The sequence below is a fragment of the Pristiophorus japonicus genome, chromosome 17 (assembly GCF_044704955.1).
Source record: "Pristiophorus japonicus isolate sPriJap1 chromosome 17, sPriJap1.hap1, whole genome shotgun sequence".
NCBI classification, from domain to species: Eukaryota; Metazoa; Chordata; class Chondrichthyes; family Pristiophoridae; genus Pristiophorus; species Pristiophorus japonicus.
Window position 1 is genome coordinate 7,953,939 of NC_091993.1, and position 20,586 is coordinate 7,974,524.

Sequence of the window (20,586 nt, forward strand, 5' to 3'; positions counted from 1 at the left end):
CTACCTGAAGGCTCAGCGGCAACTATTCCACATGGACCATGTTTACTGTTTGGACCTGTTCCGTAATGTTGTGTTATGTCAGTGGAACAAATAATGGAAATGATTCAGTTATAATTTAAAATATATTTCATTCAAAAGTTTAACATTGTACTTAACTTTAAAGTTTGACACAAGAGTATGTTTATTAAAGTTTTCACTTAAGGTCACTTACAAACTTTAAGATCACTTAACTTTTAAACTTATAAATTTACATAACTTACAAAAAACTTTTTATTTGAGAACAGTTACAACAGTAACAACAATAGCAAAGAAAGGCTGCACCCATCTCTCCTCCACCTTATTCTAAGACCGCACTTGGTCTTGGTACTCCACCATTCCTACCCACAAGCGGTGGTGCAGTGTTTCTCGGGTTGGTACCAAGCTTCTTCTTTCTAACATCTCTGGTAATGTGCACCTGTTGATGGGGGATTGGGGGGTGGGGGCAGCCATGTGGAGGGCCTGGCTTGGGGCTCTTCAGAGGCTAATCTGGGGATTGGAGTAAAAGTGCCAGTTGATTCTGTCAATGGGCATGGGGTCTGAGCGTGTTCCTTTCATCATCATAGGCAGTCTCTCGAAACAAGGATGACTTGCTTCCACGCCAAAAAAGGATGAGTTCCACAGGTGTTTCAATGAAGGATCTAATATTCCAGGTCCTGAACTACATCCTGAAGGGTGGAAGATGCCTGTGTGTGGATTTTTTTAACGTGGGGTGGCCGTTGCACACCAGCCACCACACGGGTTTGACAGAGGCAAGGATTATCCAAGACGACTGGAAACCTGCTCTGCTGCACGGACCCAGTGCGCGCACATATCGCACAGTGTGGGCTGGGCCCGTGCTGCCCCTGGGCCCTCGCCTCTCCTGGGCCTTGATCACATCCCTCTACAATCTCTCACAGCTCCTTTTGCCCCGACCTCGCCGCTCCTGCTGTATCTGCCCACGCTCCAATCACCGACCTGGACCTTGATGACGTCACTCTTCGCTGCCGTCGCCCTCCTGCACCAGCTCGCACTGCTCCCTAGGCCACTCTCCGCTCCTTTTATGGCCCCGACCTGCCGCTGGTGTTCTGACGTAGGTCGGGCCTCGAGAGCAGCGTGGAAGCCCCGACCTGTGTGAGAGCACCAGCGTGTTTCTTTATTGCAGCAGCTAACTCAAAAATTCCCTCCCTCATGTTCGCCAACAGTGTCTCACCTTACCTGTGACATGCCCTCCCTCGTTGAGGAAAAGTGTTTGAACTACCTGTGACATTCCCTCCCTCATGTTCACTGACAGCGCATCAGCTACCTGCCTCATTCCCACCCTCGTGCACCAACATGGTTTCAGCCAACTTGAATATTCCCTCCCTCATGTTTCAATTTCTCGTGAGAGTCTTGTTACTTCTCCCGACAGTCCCGATACCTCATCACCCACTCCACTGATGGTGTCCAGGAGGGGTCGCGTAAGGTCTATTCTCTCTGCACTCATTACCATCATCTGAACCACATCCGTTAGATCCTGCACTTCAGGAGAGCGCAGTCGAGCTCTCCTTCCCCCTCCTCACCCTGGGTGTGGCTCGCAGCATCCCACTGGGACCTGCAGCCTCGGACGGTGGGGCCCTGGGTGTACCTCGCTGCACCTTGCTGGAATCCCCAGCCTCGGACGGTGGGAAACCGTGGCATGCCCCACCAACACTCAAAGCACTCGGGAAAGGGGCTGACACCTTAATGGGCAGCACCTGCACCTCCTCCAAAGTCAGTAAAACAGTGGGGACTTCATCCATCCCCCTCCCCTTCACCCCCATGCTCTTGGTCTGGAAGGTGGGATTGGAAGATGTTGTTTCAGATTTGCTGGGTTGTTTCTCGTTTTGTGCCACTTTCCTCTGCAAAGATGAAAATATATCTTTTTGGAGAGGGAGTCTTTCTGCTGGGTGGTGGGACAGAGACAGATGGTCACATTTACAATTGCAATTCCATTGAAAAGTGAAAATATTACTTGCGGTAAATACTTGACCAAGGTCCTGCCACTACTTTTTGCACTGGCCTCCAGACCTCGGGGTGGTCACCATTGCAGAGTAATCTTGTGCAAGTTGGTTCCGGCGTTACTTCATTTCTTTGGGTGGAATTTTTAATGTGACCTCTGCTGGTGTCCAACTCCTGCCATCTGCCCTCAGTCACAGTAGCCAGTGCCTCCACTTCATCCTGCAAGAAATTCCTGGTCCTGGCGCCGCGTTGCATCTTGTATTGCCGCTCTGATTTTTCGAATGATAGTTACAGTTCTCACACAGCACGCAATGTTCTCACACACACACACACAACTGGCTCTTTTAAAAATGGCTGATTGCAGACCAGGAGCGGTACTGTGTATGCATGCCCACGGGAATCACATCAAAAATGTTTTTTTTTTCTGCGCATGCGCAGAAGGAGCAGCTTTGTTTTTTTCGGTGCAGACAGTAGGCTCCACCCCCCCCACGGCTACTGGGCAGGCTGCATAGTGCCAATTTTGAAAAATACAGCGGGGAAACTTGGCACGTTTTTATTTTTGGAGTAGTTGTGGCCTAGAAAAACGGGCGTAACTCTGGCAATTCGCCAAAACACTGCTTTGGGCAAAATTGAGCCCATTGAGTCAGCTATTGCATATACACCAACAAAAATTAGCTCTACCTCTGTCGTCTTTGATCCCAAGTCTGTTGATACTTTCTCCAATTGCACTTCTGACATTAATAACCTGGATGAGTCAAAACTTGCTCCAACTAACATTGGCAAAATTGAAACCACCCTTTTTGGATCTCATCATCACCACGTGCCTAGATTCCATCAACCTTCCTGACTTCAGTAAATTTGTTGTATTTGAAATTGCGGTCGGATTTCCTCAGACCTGAAAAAAAAAAATCTGCGTATTTACCTGGTGGTCCGGGAGGTTTGTCGATTCGCGCTCCCGGGCCTCTCCGGGTACCTGAGGGTATAGTGGTCCACGTATCTCGGGCACAGGCAGTTCACAAGCGCCTCTGGGATCACATGGACCGGCCCAACCAATAAAAGAAGGGAATTCCCATTCATTTGTACGGAAACTCCATAAGTATGAATAGGAATCACTTTTTAAAAAAAAAAATACATGAACACGTGAAATACATTTTTTTAAAAAACCATTACATATTTAAAATTAGTTAAAATGTCATTTAATTAAATATTTTAAACAAATTTGTTTCCTTTTAATATGTCTTAACGGGGCTAAAAAATAAACTTACCTGAGGGTTTTTTAATGTATAAATGAGTGATAAAATGTTTTTCTATTATTTTTTTATGAACTCTTATGCTGATAGAAGCAGACCTTGTTCCTGTTTTTACCAGGTGTAAAATTTTCAAGGACATTTGTTGGGCAAATAGCCCAACTCTCCTCCCGCGAGTGCCCTTTTCTTTCGGGTTCAACGTGTGCGCAGTGCCTGCCTGAACATGTACGCACCTGTAGGGGCCACAAATTCAGCCCTAATGATGTTAGTGAACATATACTGGTAAAAGTCAACACATAGAAAATTCTGAATTAAATGCTAATTCTTACACACACAATTTCCGATATGGTATTATAAATTGCTGTCATGTTTACGCTGGAACGGGACTGATAATGGCCAGAAACTGCATTCCAGGTCCTGGATAACCTATAAGATGAGATCATTAAGATCAGTTTTAGAAATTTCTATTGACTAAATTCCCTTTTTTGTTTTCATTGACGAGTCGGGGAACAAAATTCCACCCAAATTTGAGAATCCTTAATACCAACACCCCCACAAAATCTCTCATTTTTATTGTCAAAAATCATGTCCCCTGGAGAATGCACACGTTTCATCGCATTTATGACAACACAGCATGTTGCATACTGTGTGCGGCATGTTGGTGCCATGCATGTGATGTGTGTGCATCTCTGGATCGGGTCACATAGCAAGGCATTGTTTACTAAAAAGTGAGATCAGAATTGTTACCCTGTCCCTTATCTTCAGCAATATTTATTATTTCTCTCTTGTAGTAGCAGAAGTGGTTGGGGCCATAATGATGAACAAAGCAGCCTTGAAGTTTTTGGGCTTGGGAACGCACTTTTGTGGCTTAAGTTAGATGCGTGGGTGACGGAGAAAGTTGATTCTACCATGTCTCTGCCACATTTTTTATACCTAGTGAAATTCTGAGGGGTGTGGGGTGGGCACTGCTTTGCATTAGCCCCCATGTTGTGGTCGGGAGAGGTGGCAGGACTCTCGGCATGATGTCACCCACCAGAAATCCTGACTCTTGCACCACCTGAGCCCTTGAAACCTAATGGAGAAGTAGTTTTCTGGCCCCTATTATGCACTGGTTAAAGAATTTTCAAAATGCAATTTCAATTGAATGCATTTTTTAAATTCTAAATTTTTAGACCACAGAGGACATGATTTGGTGACACCCTGTGGCCAAAAGTTGCACATTTCAAAGAGGATCTACTGTTCGGACCTCAAAATAAAACGGCTGGTTAAACAAAATGCTATTTCAGTTGTTTGTGCTCTTGATCATTTTCTTTTAATTAGTGAGCACTGATGGCATCTAAATAGCAGAGGCACTGTTGTTAATTTAATGACAAAGGCAGAATTGACTGGATAGTGGTAAATCCCATTAGGCTTAATTGAATGGAGCAGAATTTTTTTTGCTCATGGTCAAATCCACTAATTGTTAAGGCACAGATCCTGTTCACATTAGACTTGAATTGGCCGTATACCAAAACGAAAGCATCTTTGCATGCATGGATTTTAGACTAAATAAATAAAACATAAAAAAAAATAACACCATCTGAAAGACAAGACAGCAAATTATTGTTCCAGAAATATGTGCATTTGGTTTCAAAAAATTAAAATACAGGAGTCAAATTAAATTGAGCAGCAATATTTTTCAGGGCGGTCGAATGATTTAATAATCTCGATTTAAGATTTAAAATCTTTAGTTAATGTTGGTTTTAATTGATATTTAATACAATTACTGCATCTATTTCAAGTTTTATTTATTACTGATGCTATTAAGAGGAGGAGCAGGGGAGTTCTCCCCAGTGTCCTGTTCAATATTTATCCCTCAACCAACATCACTGAAGAGATTATCTGGTCATTAGCTTATTTCTGATTGTGGGACCTTACTTGTGTGCAAATTGCATTTCCTACATTAGTGACTACTCTTCAGAAGTATTTTGTTGACTGCAAATCATTTTGGGACATCCTGAGGTCGTGAAAGGCACTATATGAATGCAAGTTTTCTTTATTATCATAAAAAATGGCCTAGCATAAAACCCTGGCAGTTTTGTCTGTTTTCACTTTCTGTTTAAAGTATAAATGGAATGTTTCTCTTTTTGCTCATATTACTCGCTTCTGTTTTCTCCCTCAACTTTTGAAGTTAAATAACTTTCACTTGATTTTATTCTTTAAGCATCCTGCTCCTATTGTCAATTTTGGAGGTAGGAGGGGAGCATGTTTTTCTTACAACACGGTGTTCATGGCTTAAAAAAAACAACTTCATGTCTCTCAACAATCCATATTCTGAAAAATGACAACTTTGTATCAACAACATAACCAGGCCAATCTTTTGACAGTATAACACCTTCTCCACTGATAGTGCTACTGCTGAAATCGATACTCATCAGCTGCCCCGCCGCCTGATACCACCCAGATCTGTAAACTCGTATACATCACCTGAATACGTAATAAAATATACTTTCTGCCTCGCCCTAAATAAAGCCCTCCATCCTTCCATCATTGTCAGGTCCTTCCCCTCTCTGGTCCAAGCAACAGCCAATAGGGTTAAATAATACTGATAAGTGCAACACACACTGTAATGAGTTGATACAAGTGTTTCAAAAGTGTAATTTCTTTTTGAAATATCCTGGATGGGTGTCCATCCTTTGTTTGGTTTTGATCAAAAATGTTTACATTTCATTTTATACACCATGCTTTCATCTTTTTATATAACTCTAACCGAGCGATGACTGTTGATGTCAGTGGATGATCACTTAACATGCTCATTTGACAAGTACCGTATATACTCGCGTATCCTACGATCTCACGTATCATGCGACCCCTAAATTTTCGTACCCAAAACATGATTTTATCATATATCTCATGTATCATGCGAGTCACTTTTTTGAGATACCAGATGACACTAGGCTAGGCTTTCAAACAAGTTTAACAAGTACCCAACACGTAACAAGTACCCTAACACATAACAACGATCAAATACAGACCTTAACAACCGAATCATGAAACGACTCTTCCGCCGTAAACAACCGAATGAGAAACAGCTGTTTTTCTGTTTCTCATTACGATAATAAACAGTTACCGTATTTCGTTCCAAATCTCATCTAAGGTAGTAAACTATGACACACATATTTTTACATTCTATCCTTAGCCACTATGGAGAAAAGATCTGCGAAGAAATATACTGCCAAATTTAAGCTGCAAGTTGTTGCCGAAGCGGAACAAAGCAACAACGTTAAAGCTGTTTGGTGTCGGAGAAAGCTGTGTCCGAAACTGGAGAAAACAAAGAAAAATTGAAGGAAACTCCTTCCTATAAATGCGCAAATCGCGGGTCGAAATATCATTGGCCGCATTTAGAAGATAAAGTATCAAAGTGGGTGTCCGAAAATCGAGAAAATGGTTATATTATAACACGATCTAAAATAAGACTTTATGCTTTACGAGAAGCAAGAAAAATGGCCATTCGTGTGTTTACTGCCTAACAGCCTAATCTTGGCCAGCACTTCACACCCGCAAATTTTGTATCTCGCGTATCATCCTACCCCCCAAATTTAGGTTACAATTTAGGTCTTCAAAAGTCGCATGATACGCGAGTATATACGGTAATTAATAAAGAAAAAGTAATAAGTGGTGAAATTGAAGAAATTTATAAATAAAAACATATCAAGCAGAATAATATGATTCAGACACTAATGCATAGAATGAACTGCTGCTGGAGATTTGATACTAACTTTTTAAAACTTCATACAATAACATACTTGAGAATACTTTTGCAATGTGGTGCAACTAATCTTTTTTATTTTCCAGACAAATTTAATACATATGTAGCTCTAAAGGTTCAAAGATTGAGAAGTACTACAGTGCCGAGACGAGGAAATGAACCCTGCTGGGAACAAGATTACATGTTGTAAGTTCAAAATGTTTGTTGCTAACGTGCTTTATTGTATCAGAGTGTAGCGCACAAGTGAAGGCGACAGTCATACCACACCACAGGTCTTAGGCCAGTGGTGGTAAAGTATGAACGTGGCTAACGAGACTCAAGTGATGCTGTGTACTAGAACTTTCACTATTGCTGCCAGAAGGTCGCTCTGCATAGCCATGCTTGTATGCATCATAGAGATCCTCTTGCAGCCACTTTTGCAATGTTTGGGAAACAAGGGTGGCAGCATTTGCTTTTTATTTAACTTCAACAAATTGAATATTGAGTTTTACAAAGTGGCAGGAACGTCCTACAATTTAAAAAAGATCCAACTTCACTGCAATTATACTGGATCCGGTGAGAATCCCAAGCAGTTTGAGATGGTCTCATGGATGATCTCAACTCACTTGGCATTTGTCATGTATGTAACCATCATGCAACGGTAATCTTCATGCAACTCCTGTACACTGTACTTATACCCTAGAAATACACACCCTGACCACAGGGGGTGAACTTGTGGGAGACACTCCTCACCTGGGTTTCCAGGTATAAAAGGGGAGGTCCCACCCAGGGTCAGCACTCCTTGGTCCTGGGAATAAAGGTTAAGGTCACGTCGTGACTGTGTCTGCAGTACATGCCTTGTGTGATTTTGTAGTAAGGTGCAGGGACACTACATTTGGCGACAAGAAACGGGAATCACCGAACCACGAGGATGGCCACCGGTTGCACAGAGGAACGTTACTGTGTGGGTGAGGACTGGGACGACTTCGTGGAGAGACTCCAGCAGAGCTTTGTCACGAAGGACTGGCTGGGAGCGGCTGACAAGCGGAGGGCACATCTACTGACCAACTGCGGACCACAGACTTATGCACTGATGAAAGACCTGCTCGCACCCCAAAAGCCAGTGGACAAGTCCTTTGAAGAGCTCAGCCAGCTGATCAGTGAGCATCTCAAGCCAGCGAGTAGCGTACACATGGCCCGGCACCGGTTCCACACACACCGGAGTCTGGAGGGACAAAACATCTCTGACTTCATTGCGGACCTGCGGCGCTTGGCCAGTCTCTAAGTTCACAGATGCCTGCAGGGGGGGGGGGGAGATGTTCAGGGATTTCTTCTTTGATGGCATTAATCATGCCGGGATTTTCAGGAAGCTCATAGAGACCAAGGACTTGACTTTAGAAGGGGCGACGTTGATGGCTCAGACCTTCATGGCAGGGGAATAGGAGACCTAGCTAATTTACGCGCGAAGCCCTGGTCCCAACATGGCAATGGACCATGGAGTTAATATGGTGAACACGGCTCTGGACCCCGCAGGCAGGCAAGGGCATTTCGAAATCGCCCAGGCAGCAACGGACTCGAAGGCAGGCCCGCAACAGGGACAATGGAAAGGGGATCAGCAATTCACGCTATCACGAGGAACAATGCGTCCCGCGATGGGACCATTAACACCCACCATCAGAGTGCTTAGAAACAACCAAATGGGCAATCAGAGAGGAATGCCTGGTAAGTCCTTTTGTTAACAGCAATCTCAGCTCATGCTGGAGGTGTGGGGGTCGACATACTGCGAAAAGATGCAGGTTTCAGCAATAGTGGACACTTGGCCAGGATGTGCAAAAAGGTTATAGCGAGGCTAATCTGCGAGACAGAGGAACCAGACAAGGGGTCTGCAATGGGGATAAGCCATGGATGCTGAAGTTCAGCGGGTTCATGTGGCTGATGTCCACAGCTCATACACTAAAACGTCGCCCATTATGATGAAAGTTTTATTGAATGGCATCCCGGTGCGCATGGAGCTGGATACGGGAGCTAGCCAGTCACTTATGAGCGCCCAACAATTTGAGAGACTATGGCCACACAGAGCTAGCAGGCCCAAACTGGAATGCATTGACACGCAGCTGCGGACGTACACCAAAGAGATCATCCCAGTGCTAGGCAGTGCAAACTTGGTGGTAACACATAATGGATCACAGAACCAGCTGCCACTCTGGATCGTCCCGGGAAATGGCCCCGCGCTCTTGGGGAGGAGTTGACTAGCCGAGATGAATTGGAAATGGGGGGGATGTGCACGCCATTTCATCTGTGGAGCGAAATTCATGCTCCCAGGTCCTACAAAAATTCGGGTCACTGTTTCAACCCGGTGTCCGAATGTTCAAGGGCACCAAAGTAGTGATATGCATCACTCCGGACGCCAGACCAGTACACCACAAAGCCAGAGCGGTGCTGTATGCGATGCGTGAGAAAATTGAAAGTGAATTGGACAGGCTGCTCAGAGAGGGCATAATTTTGGCCGTTGAATTCAGTGACTGGGCAAGTCCCATCATCCCTGTCCTTAAAGCAGATGGTTCGGTCAGGATTTATGGCGACTACAAAGCCACCATCAACACAATGTCGCTGCAAGACCAATATCTGTTCCTGAGAGCGGAGAACCTTTTTTGCCACACTGGCAGGTGGCAAGCTGTTCACGAAGTTGCACCTCACTTCGGCCTACATGACTCAGGAACTGGCTGAAGAATCCAAGCTTCTGACCACCATCACGACACGCAAGGGATTATTTATCTACAACAGGTGTCCGTTTAGCATTCGTTCGGCAGCAGCCATCTTTCAGAGAAACATGGAAAGCTTGCTCAAATCCATTCCTGGAACAATCGTATTCCAAGACCCTTATAACGGGTCGCGACACCGAGGAACACCATCCACAACCTGGAGGGGGTGCTATGCTGACTGGACCGGGTAGGCTTGCGGCTGAAAAAGGCCACGTGTGTGTTTTTGGCCCCAGAGGTCGAATTTTTGGGCAGGAGGGTTGCAGCAGACGGGATCCGGCCCACTGAATCAAAAACTGAGGCGATCCGCTGGGCGCCCAGGCCCGGCAACACGTCAGAGTTGCGATCATTCCTGGGACGTTTGAGCTCTTTCGGGAACTTTATGCCGAACTTAAGCACATTGTTGGAGCCGTCACACATGCTCCTGCGTAAAGGTTGTGAATGGCTTTGGGGGGGACTGTCAAGAACGGGCTTTCAATAAGGCGAGGAACCTGCTGTGTTCTAACAAACTGTTGACTTTGTATGACCCCTGTGTTTTAAAAAAAAAAAACTGAACGTGCGATGCATCATCCTACAGGGTTGGGTGTGTTGCAGCAGGGTAACGATGACGGCTGACTCCAACCGGTGGCTTATGCCTCCAGGTCGCTCTCCCAGGCAGAGCGTGGATATGGCATGGTCGAAAAGGAAGCACTCGCTTGTGTTTACGGTGTGAAAAAGATGCAGCAGTACCTTTTCGGTAGACGGTTCGAGCTAGAAACGGACCACAAGCCGTTAACATCCCTGTTGTTCGACAGCAAGGCTGTCAATGCCAATGCATCAGCTCGCATACAGCGATGGGCTCTCACACAGCGATGGGCTCTCACGCTGGCTGCGTATGACTACACCATACGGCACCGAAAATTGCGCTGACGCGCTCAGCAGGCTCCCACTGGCCACCACTGAGGGGGCATCGGAGCAAAGTGCTGAAATGGTCATGGTCGTTGAGGCTTTTGACACCGCAGGCTCCCCCATCACAGCCTGCCAGATCAAACTCTGGACCAACAGAGACCCCCTCCTATCCATGATAAAGAAATGTGTCCTGACTGGGGATTGGGCGCCTGCACACAGGGCGTGCTCCGAGGAGGTCAGACCGTTTCAGAGACTGATGGATGAGCTCTCCATCCAAGCGACTGCCTGCTATGGGGCAGCGGGTAGTCATGCCCCAGAAAGGAAGGGAAGCGTTCATCAGGGAACTCCACAGCGAGCACCCTGGCATTGTGTTAATGAAGGCCATTGCCCGATCACATGTATGGTGGCCGGAGATTGACTCAGACCTGGAACACTGTGTTCACAGGTGCACGACATGTGCCCAGCTGGGCAATGCCCCCAGGGAGGCCCCATTCAGCCTGTAGCCCTGGCCCACCAGGCCATGATCACATATTCACGTAGACTATGCGGGCCCGTTCATGGGGAAAATGTTCCGGATCGGTGTCGAAACATACTCGAAATGGATCGAGTGCATCGTATTAAACTTGTGCACAACATCCATCACCGTGGAGTGTCTGCGTACGGTTTTCGTGACCCACGGCTTGCCGGACATCCTGGTCTACGACAATGGCCCGTGTTTCACCAGCCATGAATTCCAGGAGTTTATGTCGGGCAATGGTATCAAACACGTCCGGACAGCGCCGTTCAAGCTGGCTTCCAATGGCCAGGCAGAACGTGCGGTCCAAGTCATAAAACAGGGCATGCACACCCTGACCACGGGGTGAATTTGTGGGAGACACTCCTCACCTGGGTTTCCAGGTATAAAAGGGGAGGTCCCACCCAGGGTCAGCACTCCTCTGTCCTAGGAATAAAGGTTAAGGTCACGTAGTGACTGTGTCTGCAGTACATGTCTCGTGTGATTTTGTAATAAGGTGCAGGGATGTGCACGAGAATTAGATTGGGACCAGACCCAAGTTGGATTGCCATCTTAGCATTGGTCTGCACTTGAATTGACTCAAAAGTGGCAGTAAAGCTGCAGCCTTAGGATGTAAAAGTGTGCAAGTTGTTTTCAGCAGGTTTTATTAATGTGGTACACCAGAGTTTTATCTCGAAGTCCTGGGCAGGAGACTGCTAGGTGTGAATGTTTAAAACCTAAATGGGGTAAAATTTCCGCAGTGTTTCTCCCGATTGTCCACCGTAACTTCACCGGACGATCCAAGGAAATCTTGGAGAAATGGCTATCTTGGTTCCTTGGCAATTGCATCAAGTAGCCGCATGCTGATCCCGTAATTTCGTTGTTTATTTTATGGTATCCTTGGGCTTCACTACTGAAACTGTTCACACTTTTTAAAGGTTCAACCCAGCTGCCTTCAGTGGGTTTTAGCTGAGGAACTGTAATTGGACTGTGCTTAACTAGGACCGATGCTTATCCCACTGGCCATTCTTTGCTATCTACTGGCATAAGAGAAAGTAGCAGGATCTAAGGAGCCAGATATCGAAAATGATTACAACCCGAGATGTCTTGCACATCCCAGCCAGCATTGCCAAAGTATAGGTGGTGATAGCAAGCCAGCCATTAGCTACCTTGTGTCAATGCAGCTTACAGGCACATTGTGTTGGCTGTGTGTTTGGTGTCACATTTAATGGGCCACAGGGATCATGCACTGGCTTGGCAGCAATGCAGAGTCCAATGCTAAAATCTGTGCCTTTGGAAAGTAGGCTGTTGCCAGAATTCTGGGCATTCACCTGCTGTGATGCTCCGATGAGCTTAGTGACTTGTTGCTGATGATGATGATGATGAGTGACTTGCTGTTAAGATGTATTATAATTAACATTGCACAGCTACCATGGAAACCTTTTGGAGACCTCACCTGGTAGGATCTTGTCATAGACGAGATGGTGTTCGTTCTCTGCAACAGTTTGTTTTGGTTCTGAAAGACCATGCTGTGTGTGGAATGCTGAACATTTTGTGACCCTTGGTAACAGAATGTTGTCTCCAGCTGTCTCCTTTTGATGGAGTGTTTGATGTGAATATGTGAGCTGCATGCTCACAGAGCTGCTTTGTCTGAACATAATTCAAAATCCAGGAAGAACTCCAGAATCTGCAGATATGCTCTTGTTTTATTTGCATAATTAATTTGAAGAAAGCGAACAAACATTAAATGGCGATGTTTGTTAGATATATCACTGTGTATTTTAAAAAACATAACCAAACAAAAATACAATGGAATAACACTTCATAGTTTTCAGATAGTACATGGCCATTGGTTACCCAGTATTAATATACAATCTTCTCAAAACCACATTGGGTTATTAATTGATAGGAACAAGTGCCAATTTTTAATTGAATGGCCAGCAGCATTTTAACAGCGTCCCATCTCTAACATCTGTAAAACACAGGACTATCATCTTGTCTTGTTATCGAGCTGTATAAGAATTATATAAAATTCAGGTCATGATAGAATTTATAACCTGCCGATTTTAAGGTTATATGTTACTTGAAGACATATACAGTTTCAGGACTACAGGAGACATTTCTTGGGTAAAGTGTGCCAATCATTGCCGTAAGCAGTCCAAATTGTTGTCCATTTGACACTTGTGCTCGGGAGAATTCTCCACATTAGAATGCAGATTGGCACTCTACCAGGGTCCTTCAATTCACTACAATTGGCCTAGTTCACATAAAGGATCCCCAATGGGAATCTATTCTATCATTCCTCATCTGCAGTTTTAAAGTACTGGCTAAAACTCTTGCCTCCAGACTGAATCTTAATTTTCCCTAGACTAGTGCACCGCGACCAAACTGACTTTGTACGAGGGCATCCAATGGCCGATAATATCAAATGACTACTTAATTTGGTGCAACACTGCAATAGCATTTTAGACATTCACACCCTATCTAGACTAACCTTTTTATAACTTCTGCCCTAACCATTTCAATTTGATCCATCATCTCTTTTGTGTCTCTAATCTCTCCTGCATTCCACCCTATCACAGACCTTCCCTGTTGTTCTTTCTTTCCCTCCCTCCTTTCAGTGCTCCTTCAGAATCTTCTTTTTGAACATTCGACAATTCTGACGAATGGTCATCGACCTGAAACGTTACTGTTTTTCTCAGAGTGCTGCCTGACCCTTCCAGCATTTTCTGTTTTTATATTATAATAGCTATGGCCTGGTGCTATACCTAGATACAGAAAATGCTTCCCTCAGTCATTTTCTGTTTAAAGTTTTGAAAAATAGCTTGGTACAATAAGATTTTGAAGGATATTACTGGATGATTAAGGTATCTGACTATAACCTCCTTCATTTACTTAATTTTTTTTCAAGTGACTTTTCTTGGCAATAGGTATGAGCAAATCCTCCTTCATTATTTTTCTTTATAGTCTAATAGGGGAAATGGCAGAATACTTTTGTCTGACTGTTCTTTCCACAATTATTAACACTTTGTTGTTTATGGTAAAGAGGAAAGACAGTAGCAAGGTAGAATACATCAAAAGGAGACTGGTCAATTAGTGAACAATAATTGTAAATGTGACCTGCATTATTTACACTCAATTTAAAAAAAACACATCTTTCTCTTACAGTGAAATAAATGATTTAGGAAAGGGTCTTGCTGTTGAAGTATGGGACAAAGGCATGATATGGGACACACTTCTGGGCACTGTGTGGATTCCACTCAAAACAATCGAACATGCAACTGAAGTAAGTTTATTTTTAAAAAAAATCGACTTGAGTAACATCTAGTATTTGTATTTTGAGGATGGAGAATTTTGGTGTTATGATGGGCAGAAACATTTAGCAAAACTGTCAGTAGTGCATCTGTAGAGAGACACTGATCTGTTACTATATGACCTCTTGAGTATTTCCAGCATTTTCTGTTTTTATTTGAGATTTCCAGCATCCACAATATTTTGTTTTTGCAGTAGTGCATCTGGTTTATTTCTTGTCTATCCTAAAATTTACAATTAATATCAAGTAACACAATTTTTTTTTAATCATGAACAGTTACAAGTTGTGTCTTTGTGTAATCTAAGTTGGAATATTGAAAATTTATGACACACAAAAGACACATGCACCAACAATACACACACGCCACAAATACAGCAACATCCATAGGGCTGGATTTTCGCTGACTTTGCGACCGGGTTTTCACCGCGGTTTGATCCTCCGCGGCAAAAACCCGGTCAGGGGGGGAATCCTCGGGCACCTCTTTGCGGTGGCGCTTCCACGTACCGCTGAGGAGAGGTGCGCCAATGTGAAACGATGTGCAAGGCCGCGGATTGCAAAACCGTCGTACTTTCGGCACTCTCCCGACCCTTACGCCACGCCCAGAATACCGACAGGGTCAAACCTGTCGGTGCAGTCCTGCCAGCAACGGTAAGTATGAAGACCTGTAAAAGGTAAGTTAAAGTTTTTATTTTTTAAATTTATTTTTCAGCGATTTTAGTAGGTAAGGGTTTTGTGAATGTTTGTTTGTTTTTTGCAATTTCCTTCCCCCCCGCCCCCAAGGCCTCGCCGTGCTACTGGCCCTCGACTAAAGTTGCCAAAACTCACGGTTTGCGCCGCGAATCCTCGTGCAATGCTGACTTTACTAATGTAAAGGCCGAAAGTTAGGCCTAAAAACGGTAGTGCAGTGAAAACAGTAATTTTGGTGTAAAACTACTGTTTTCGCTGAAAACCGAAAATCTAGCCTGTTGGCTTTTAACCTCTCTTTGTGTAAGAATGAGTGTGTCAGTGGTCCAAAAGATAAATAAAATGGCCGAGTCTTGGATGTCCTTTGCAGATGCATGGAAGGGCCCACATGAGCAATTGTAGTGACTGTGGACAAGCTGCCACACCTGAGTCTCCACTTCCTTGTTGAGGCTAAGCCTCCTTTTGAACTGCTCATCAACCAGCTAACTCTGCCTGAGTTACTACCTAATGTGAGAATTTTGTGCCCTCTGCACTCTTTTTTTTTTTTAAAAAAAAATAAATAAAAATTGTGTGCCCTTTTCCATTGTATCAATGACCACTACATCCCTGCTTTCTAATGAAAAAGAAAAATCTCTTGTGTAGTATTCACATTCACCACTTGTGCTTGTTTATCCATTTTGGAGGGGTAGGAAAGAATCCATGAAGGCTATCAAACTACATTTTAGTCACCCGTCACCCATTTTCCCACTAAAATTAGCAATAGCAAGAATTTTGCCCCTACTTTTAGTATTTTCTCTAATTTACCCGAACATTTCAACTAAATTTGTTAGATAATCATCCTTTATCCTTGTCATGTATGAATGCTTGGGTTTCCTAGCCACTAGGTGGCGCCACTGTCATTGGTCATTGGGCTGTGCGCACGTGTGTGTGGCCCAGGTATAAAAGGCCAGCCATCTTGTAGTGTCATCACATTGGGCCCTAATAAAGTAGAGCCAGGTTTGTACCTGTTCGGAGTTTACAGTATTCAGTCAATTGAGTTATTGCAGACACAACAATCTTCCAGCTGGATAATCTCTAATTTCTACATCGACTTTCATGTAGAATATAATGAAAACAAACTGAAACAACCTACATTAATCTACATATTGATTTGGGCTAACCTAACTGGTAGCAATGCGGTGGAGGAGGATTTCCTGGAGTGTATTAGGGATGGTTTTCTGGACCAATATGTCGACTGGGTAATGTGTAATGAGAAGCGACTAATTAGCAATCTTGTTGTGCGAGGCGCCTTGAGGAAGAGTGACCATAATATGGTAGAATTCTTTATGAAGATGGAGAGTGACACAGTTAATTCAGAAACTAGGGTCCTGAACTTAAGGAAACGTAACTTTGATGGTATGAGGCGCAAATTGGCTAGATTAGACTGGCAAATGATAGTTAAAGGGTTGACGGTGGATAGGCAATGGCAAACCTTTAAAGATCATATGGATGAACTTCAGCAATTGTGCATCCCTGTCTGGAGTAAAAATAAAACGGGGAAGGTGGCTCAACTGTGGCTAACAAGGGAAATTAGGGATAGTGTTAAATCCAAGGAAGAGGCATACAAATTAGCAAGAAAAAGCAGCAAACCTGAGGACTGGGAGAAATTTAGAATTCAGCAGAGGAGGACAAAGGGTTTAATTAAGAAGGGGAAAATAGAGTATGAGAGGAAGCTTGCCGGAAATGTAAAAACTGACTGCAAAAGCTTCTATCGATATGTGAAGAGAAAAAGATTAGTGAAGATAAACATGGGTCCCTTGCAGTCGGATTCGGGTGAATTTATAATAGGGAACAAAGAAATAGCAGACCAATTGAACAAGTACTTCGGTGGTTCTTCACAAAGGAAGACACAAATAACTTTCCGGATGTACTAGGGGACAGAGGATCCAGTGAGAAGGAGGAACTGAAAGATATCCTTATTAGGCGGGAAATTGTGTTAGGGAAATTGATGGGATTGAAGGCCGATAAATCCCCGGGGGCTGATAGTCTGCATCCCAGAGTACTCAAGGAATTGGCTCTAGAAATAGTGGATGCATTGGTAATTTTCTAGCAGTCTATCGACTCGGGATCAGTTCCTATGGACTGGAGGGTTGCTAATGTAACACCACTTTTTAAAAAAGGAGGGAGAGAGAAAACTGGTAATTATAGACCGGTTAGCCTGACATCAGTAGTGGGGAAAATGTTGGAATCAATTATTAAGGATGAAATAGCAGCGCATTTGGAAAGCAGTGATAGGATCGGTCCAAGTCAGCATGGATTTATGAAAGTGAAATCATGCTTGACAAATCTTCTGGAATTTTTTGAGGATGTAACTAGTAGAGTGGACAAGGGAGAACCAGTGGATATGGTGTTTTTGGACTTTCAAAAGGCTTTTGACGAGGTCGCACACAAGAGATTGGTGTGCAAAATCAAAGCACGTGTGGTATTGGGGGTAATGTACTGATGTGGATAGAGAACTGGCTGGCAGATCGGAAGCAGAGAGTCGGAATAAACGGGTCCTTTTCAGAATGGCAGATAGTGACTAGTGGAGTGCCACAGGGCTCAGTGCTGGGACCCCAGCTCTTTACAAACATATTAATGATTTAGATGATGGAATAGAGTGTAATATCTCCAAGTTTGCTGATGACACTAAACTGGATGGCGGTGTGAGCTGTGAGGAGGACGCTAAGAGGCTGCAAGGTGGCTTGGACAGGTTGGGCGAGTGGGCAAATACATGACAGATGCAGTATAATGTGGATAACTGAGAGGTTATCCACTTTTTGGGGGCAGAAACAAGGCGGCAGAATATTATCTGAATGGCGGCAGATTAGGAAAAGGGGAGGTGCAACAAGACCTGGGTGTCATGGTTCATCAGTCACTGAAAGTGGGCATGCAGGTACATCAGGCAGTGAAGAAGACAAATGGCATGTTGGCTTTCATAGCTAGGAGATTTGAATACAGGAGCAGGGAGGTCTTACTGCAGTTGTACAGGGCCTTCGTGAGGCCTCACCTGGAATATTGTGTTCAGTTTTGGTCTCCTAATCTGAGGAAGGACATTCTTGCTATTGAGGGAGTACAGCGAAGGTTCACCAGACTGATTCCAGGGATGGCTGGACTGACATATGAGGAGAGACTAGATCAACTAGGCCTTTATTCACTGGAGTTTAGAAGGATGAGAGGGGATCTCAGAAACATATAAGATTGTGACGGGACTGGACAAATTAGATGCGGGAAGAATGTTCCCGATGTTGGGGAAGTACAGAACCAGGGGAAATAGTCTTCGGATAAGGGATAGGCCATTTAGGACTGAGATGAGGAGAAACTTCTTCACTGAGTTGTTAACCTGTGGAATTCCCTGCCGCAGAGAGTTGTTGATGCCAGTTCATTGGATATATTCAAGAGAGAGTTAGATATGGCCCTTACAGCTAAAGGGATCAAGGGGTATGGAGAGAAAGCAGGAAAGGGGTACTGAGGGAATGATCAGCCGTGATCTTATTGAATGGCGGTGCAGGCTCGAAGGGCCGAATGGCCTACTCCTGCACCTATTTTCTATGTTTCTATGTAACCTTTCTATTTCTATAAAACTAAATAAGTTTGTATAATTGAGATAATGTAGGTACTGTATAAACTTTAAAAATATAAAATATTTGTGTACCTGCTGCATTTTATCATGTATGTCTGGTTCCTTACAGTGCTTTTCCTGTATAAATTGTTTTTATTTTAAGTTTGCAAATAATCACCTGATTTGCAAAGCTGTTGTACACATTTTATTAGGAAGGACTTGGGACTTGGTGGATTTTGAATTCTGAAGTTCTTACAAAGGGAGATGAAATTTGTGGTGCAAAAAATGCAACGTTCCATGAAATCCTTTTGGATACCTACTTTGAACTACCTGCTGGTAAGTAAAGAGAATTTGTTTTCAAAATTGATTAATGCTAGATGTAAACTAGCGTGGGCTCTTTCTTGGGAAAAATTGTAGTAGCGAGCACCAAGGAAGAATGCAGCAAAAATCAAGACATCAATAAACTTGCAGAATGGGCATGTAATTGGTCAAATGCATTTCAATATAGTAGCTAAGTGTGCGGTAGTGCATTTTGCAAGAAGATTAAAGAGGCCACATACCGCTTGGAGAGTAAGGGGCGAAATATGGGTGTTGCACACCCCGCTAACACTAACGGGCGCAAACGGCTTTGCGACCGGGCGTGGCACTGACATCAACTCGCGCCATATTGGGCAGGAGTTTTGCAGTGATGCTATGTGTTGTGCCTCGATCTCTTGCACTTGAAGACTGTGACATCACTGTGTGCATCGCCCTGGTACCGACCTGGACTCCAAGTTGACTTCCACCCACTCCAGCAGCACCGGCTGAAAACACCAGCAGGAGGCGTGCATCAGCCAGCCGGCCACTTTGGGGGCAATGATTAAAGGCAAGGTAAGTTTATTTTTTTTAAAAAAAACCTTGGGTTTCTTCTTCCAGTTTTTTTTTTTCATGGGGTCCTGCCCCGCGATCGATCAGCCCGGCACTCTGCTTGAGTGCTGGGTTGATCGCACGGGATAATGGCTGCCTTGGTGGTCCAGGTAGGTACTTTTTATTTTGCAGAGCCTGCAGCGATGGCCCTTCCCTTTTAATGCAGGGAAGGAGCCTTTGAACGCGGCAGCACTGCACGGCCCAGTTTGCAGCTCCGCTGATGTCACCGCCCCGCCTGTTGCCGATACTGCTCCAGGAAGGAAGTGCAGCGCTTGATTTGGCTCTACTTCCCTCTTGGAGATCAAACGGAAAATTCTTTAAATGTTTGAAATCATTGTCGCCTGCCGTTAACTTTTCAAACTTAAAAAAAAAAAAAATGTCTCCCCCCTAAAAGTCTAAATGAGGTGGAGGAGCAAAGAGATCTAGGGGTAGACATTCACCAACCACTAAAAGTCGTGACACAGGCTAATAAGGCCATTTTAAAAAAAAAAAGCAAACCAAGCACTGGAGGTAGTTTCTTGAACGATAGAATTGAAAAGCAGTGATGTTAAACTTGCACTGAACCTTGGTTAAATCACACTTGGAGTACTGTGTACAGTTCTGGTCTCCATATTTTAGGAAGGATCCAGAGGCACTTGAGAAGGTGCGATAAGATTCACAAGGATGAAATCAGAACTGAGAAAGAGACTTATCGGGAAAGGCTAAACAGGCTGGAGCTCTTTTCTCTAGAAAAGAGAAGGCTGAGGGGGTGACCTGATAGACATCTTTAAGATAATGGAAGGGTTTGATAGGGTAAATATAGAAAAAATATTTCTACTCTTGGGGCAGGAGGAGGGCAAAGAGCCCAAAACTAGAGGCCATTATTATAAGATTGTCACTAATAAATCTGTCATGTCTGTAAGCTTGTAACGTTTGTAGCTCCACACTGTGGATGTGGACGTATTGTGTACTGAAAGTGCAGGGTTAATAATAGAACCAGGCAGATTTTCAGGGA

The 20,586-nt window shown here is 44.1% G+C and overlaps 1 protein-coding gene across 1 annotated transcript in view; it reads left to right on the forward strand.

Annotated features, from left to right (window-relative positions):
* Positions 1 to 20,586, forward strand: part of LOC139227523 (protein unc-13 homolog C-like) — an 801,204-nt gene that overhangs the window by 50,812 nt on the left and 729,806 nt on the right. The window contains exons 3-5 of the mRNA XM_070858323.1: positions 7,077 to 7,176; positions 14,278 to 14,395; positions 18,899 to 19,022. Coding sequence (XP_070714424.1) covers positions 7,077 to 7,176; positions 14,278 to 14,395; positions 18,899 to 19,022 — 342 coding nt within the window. The remainder of the gene's footprint in view (positions 1 to 7,076; positions 7,177 to 14,277; positions 14,396 to 18,898; positions 19,023 to 20,586) is intronic.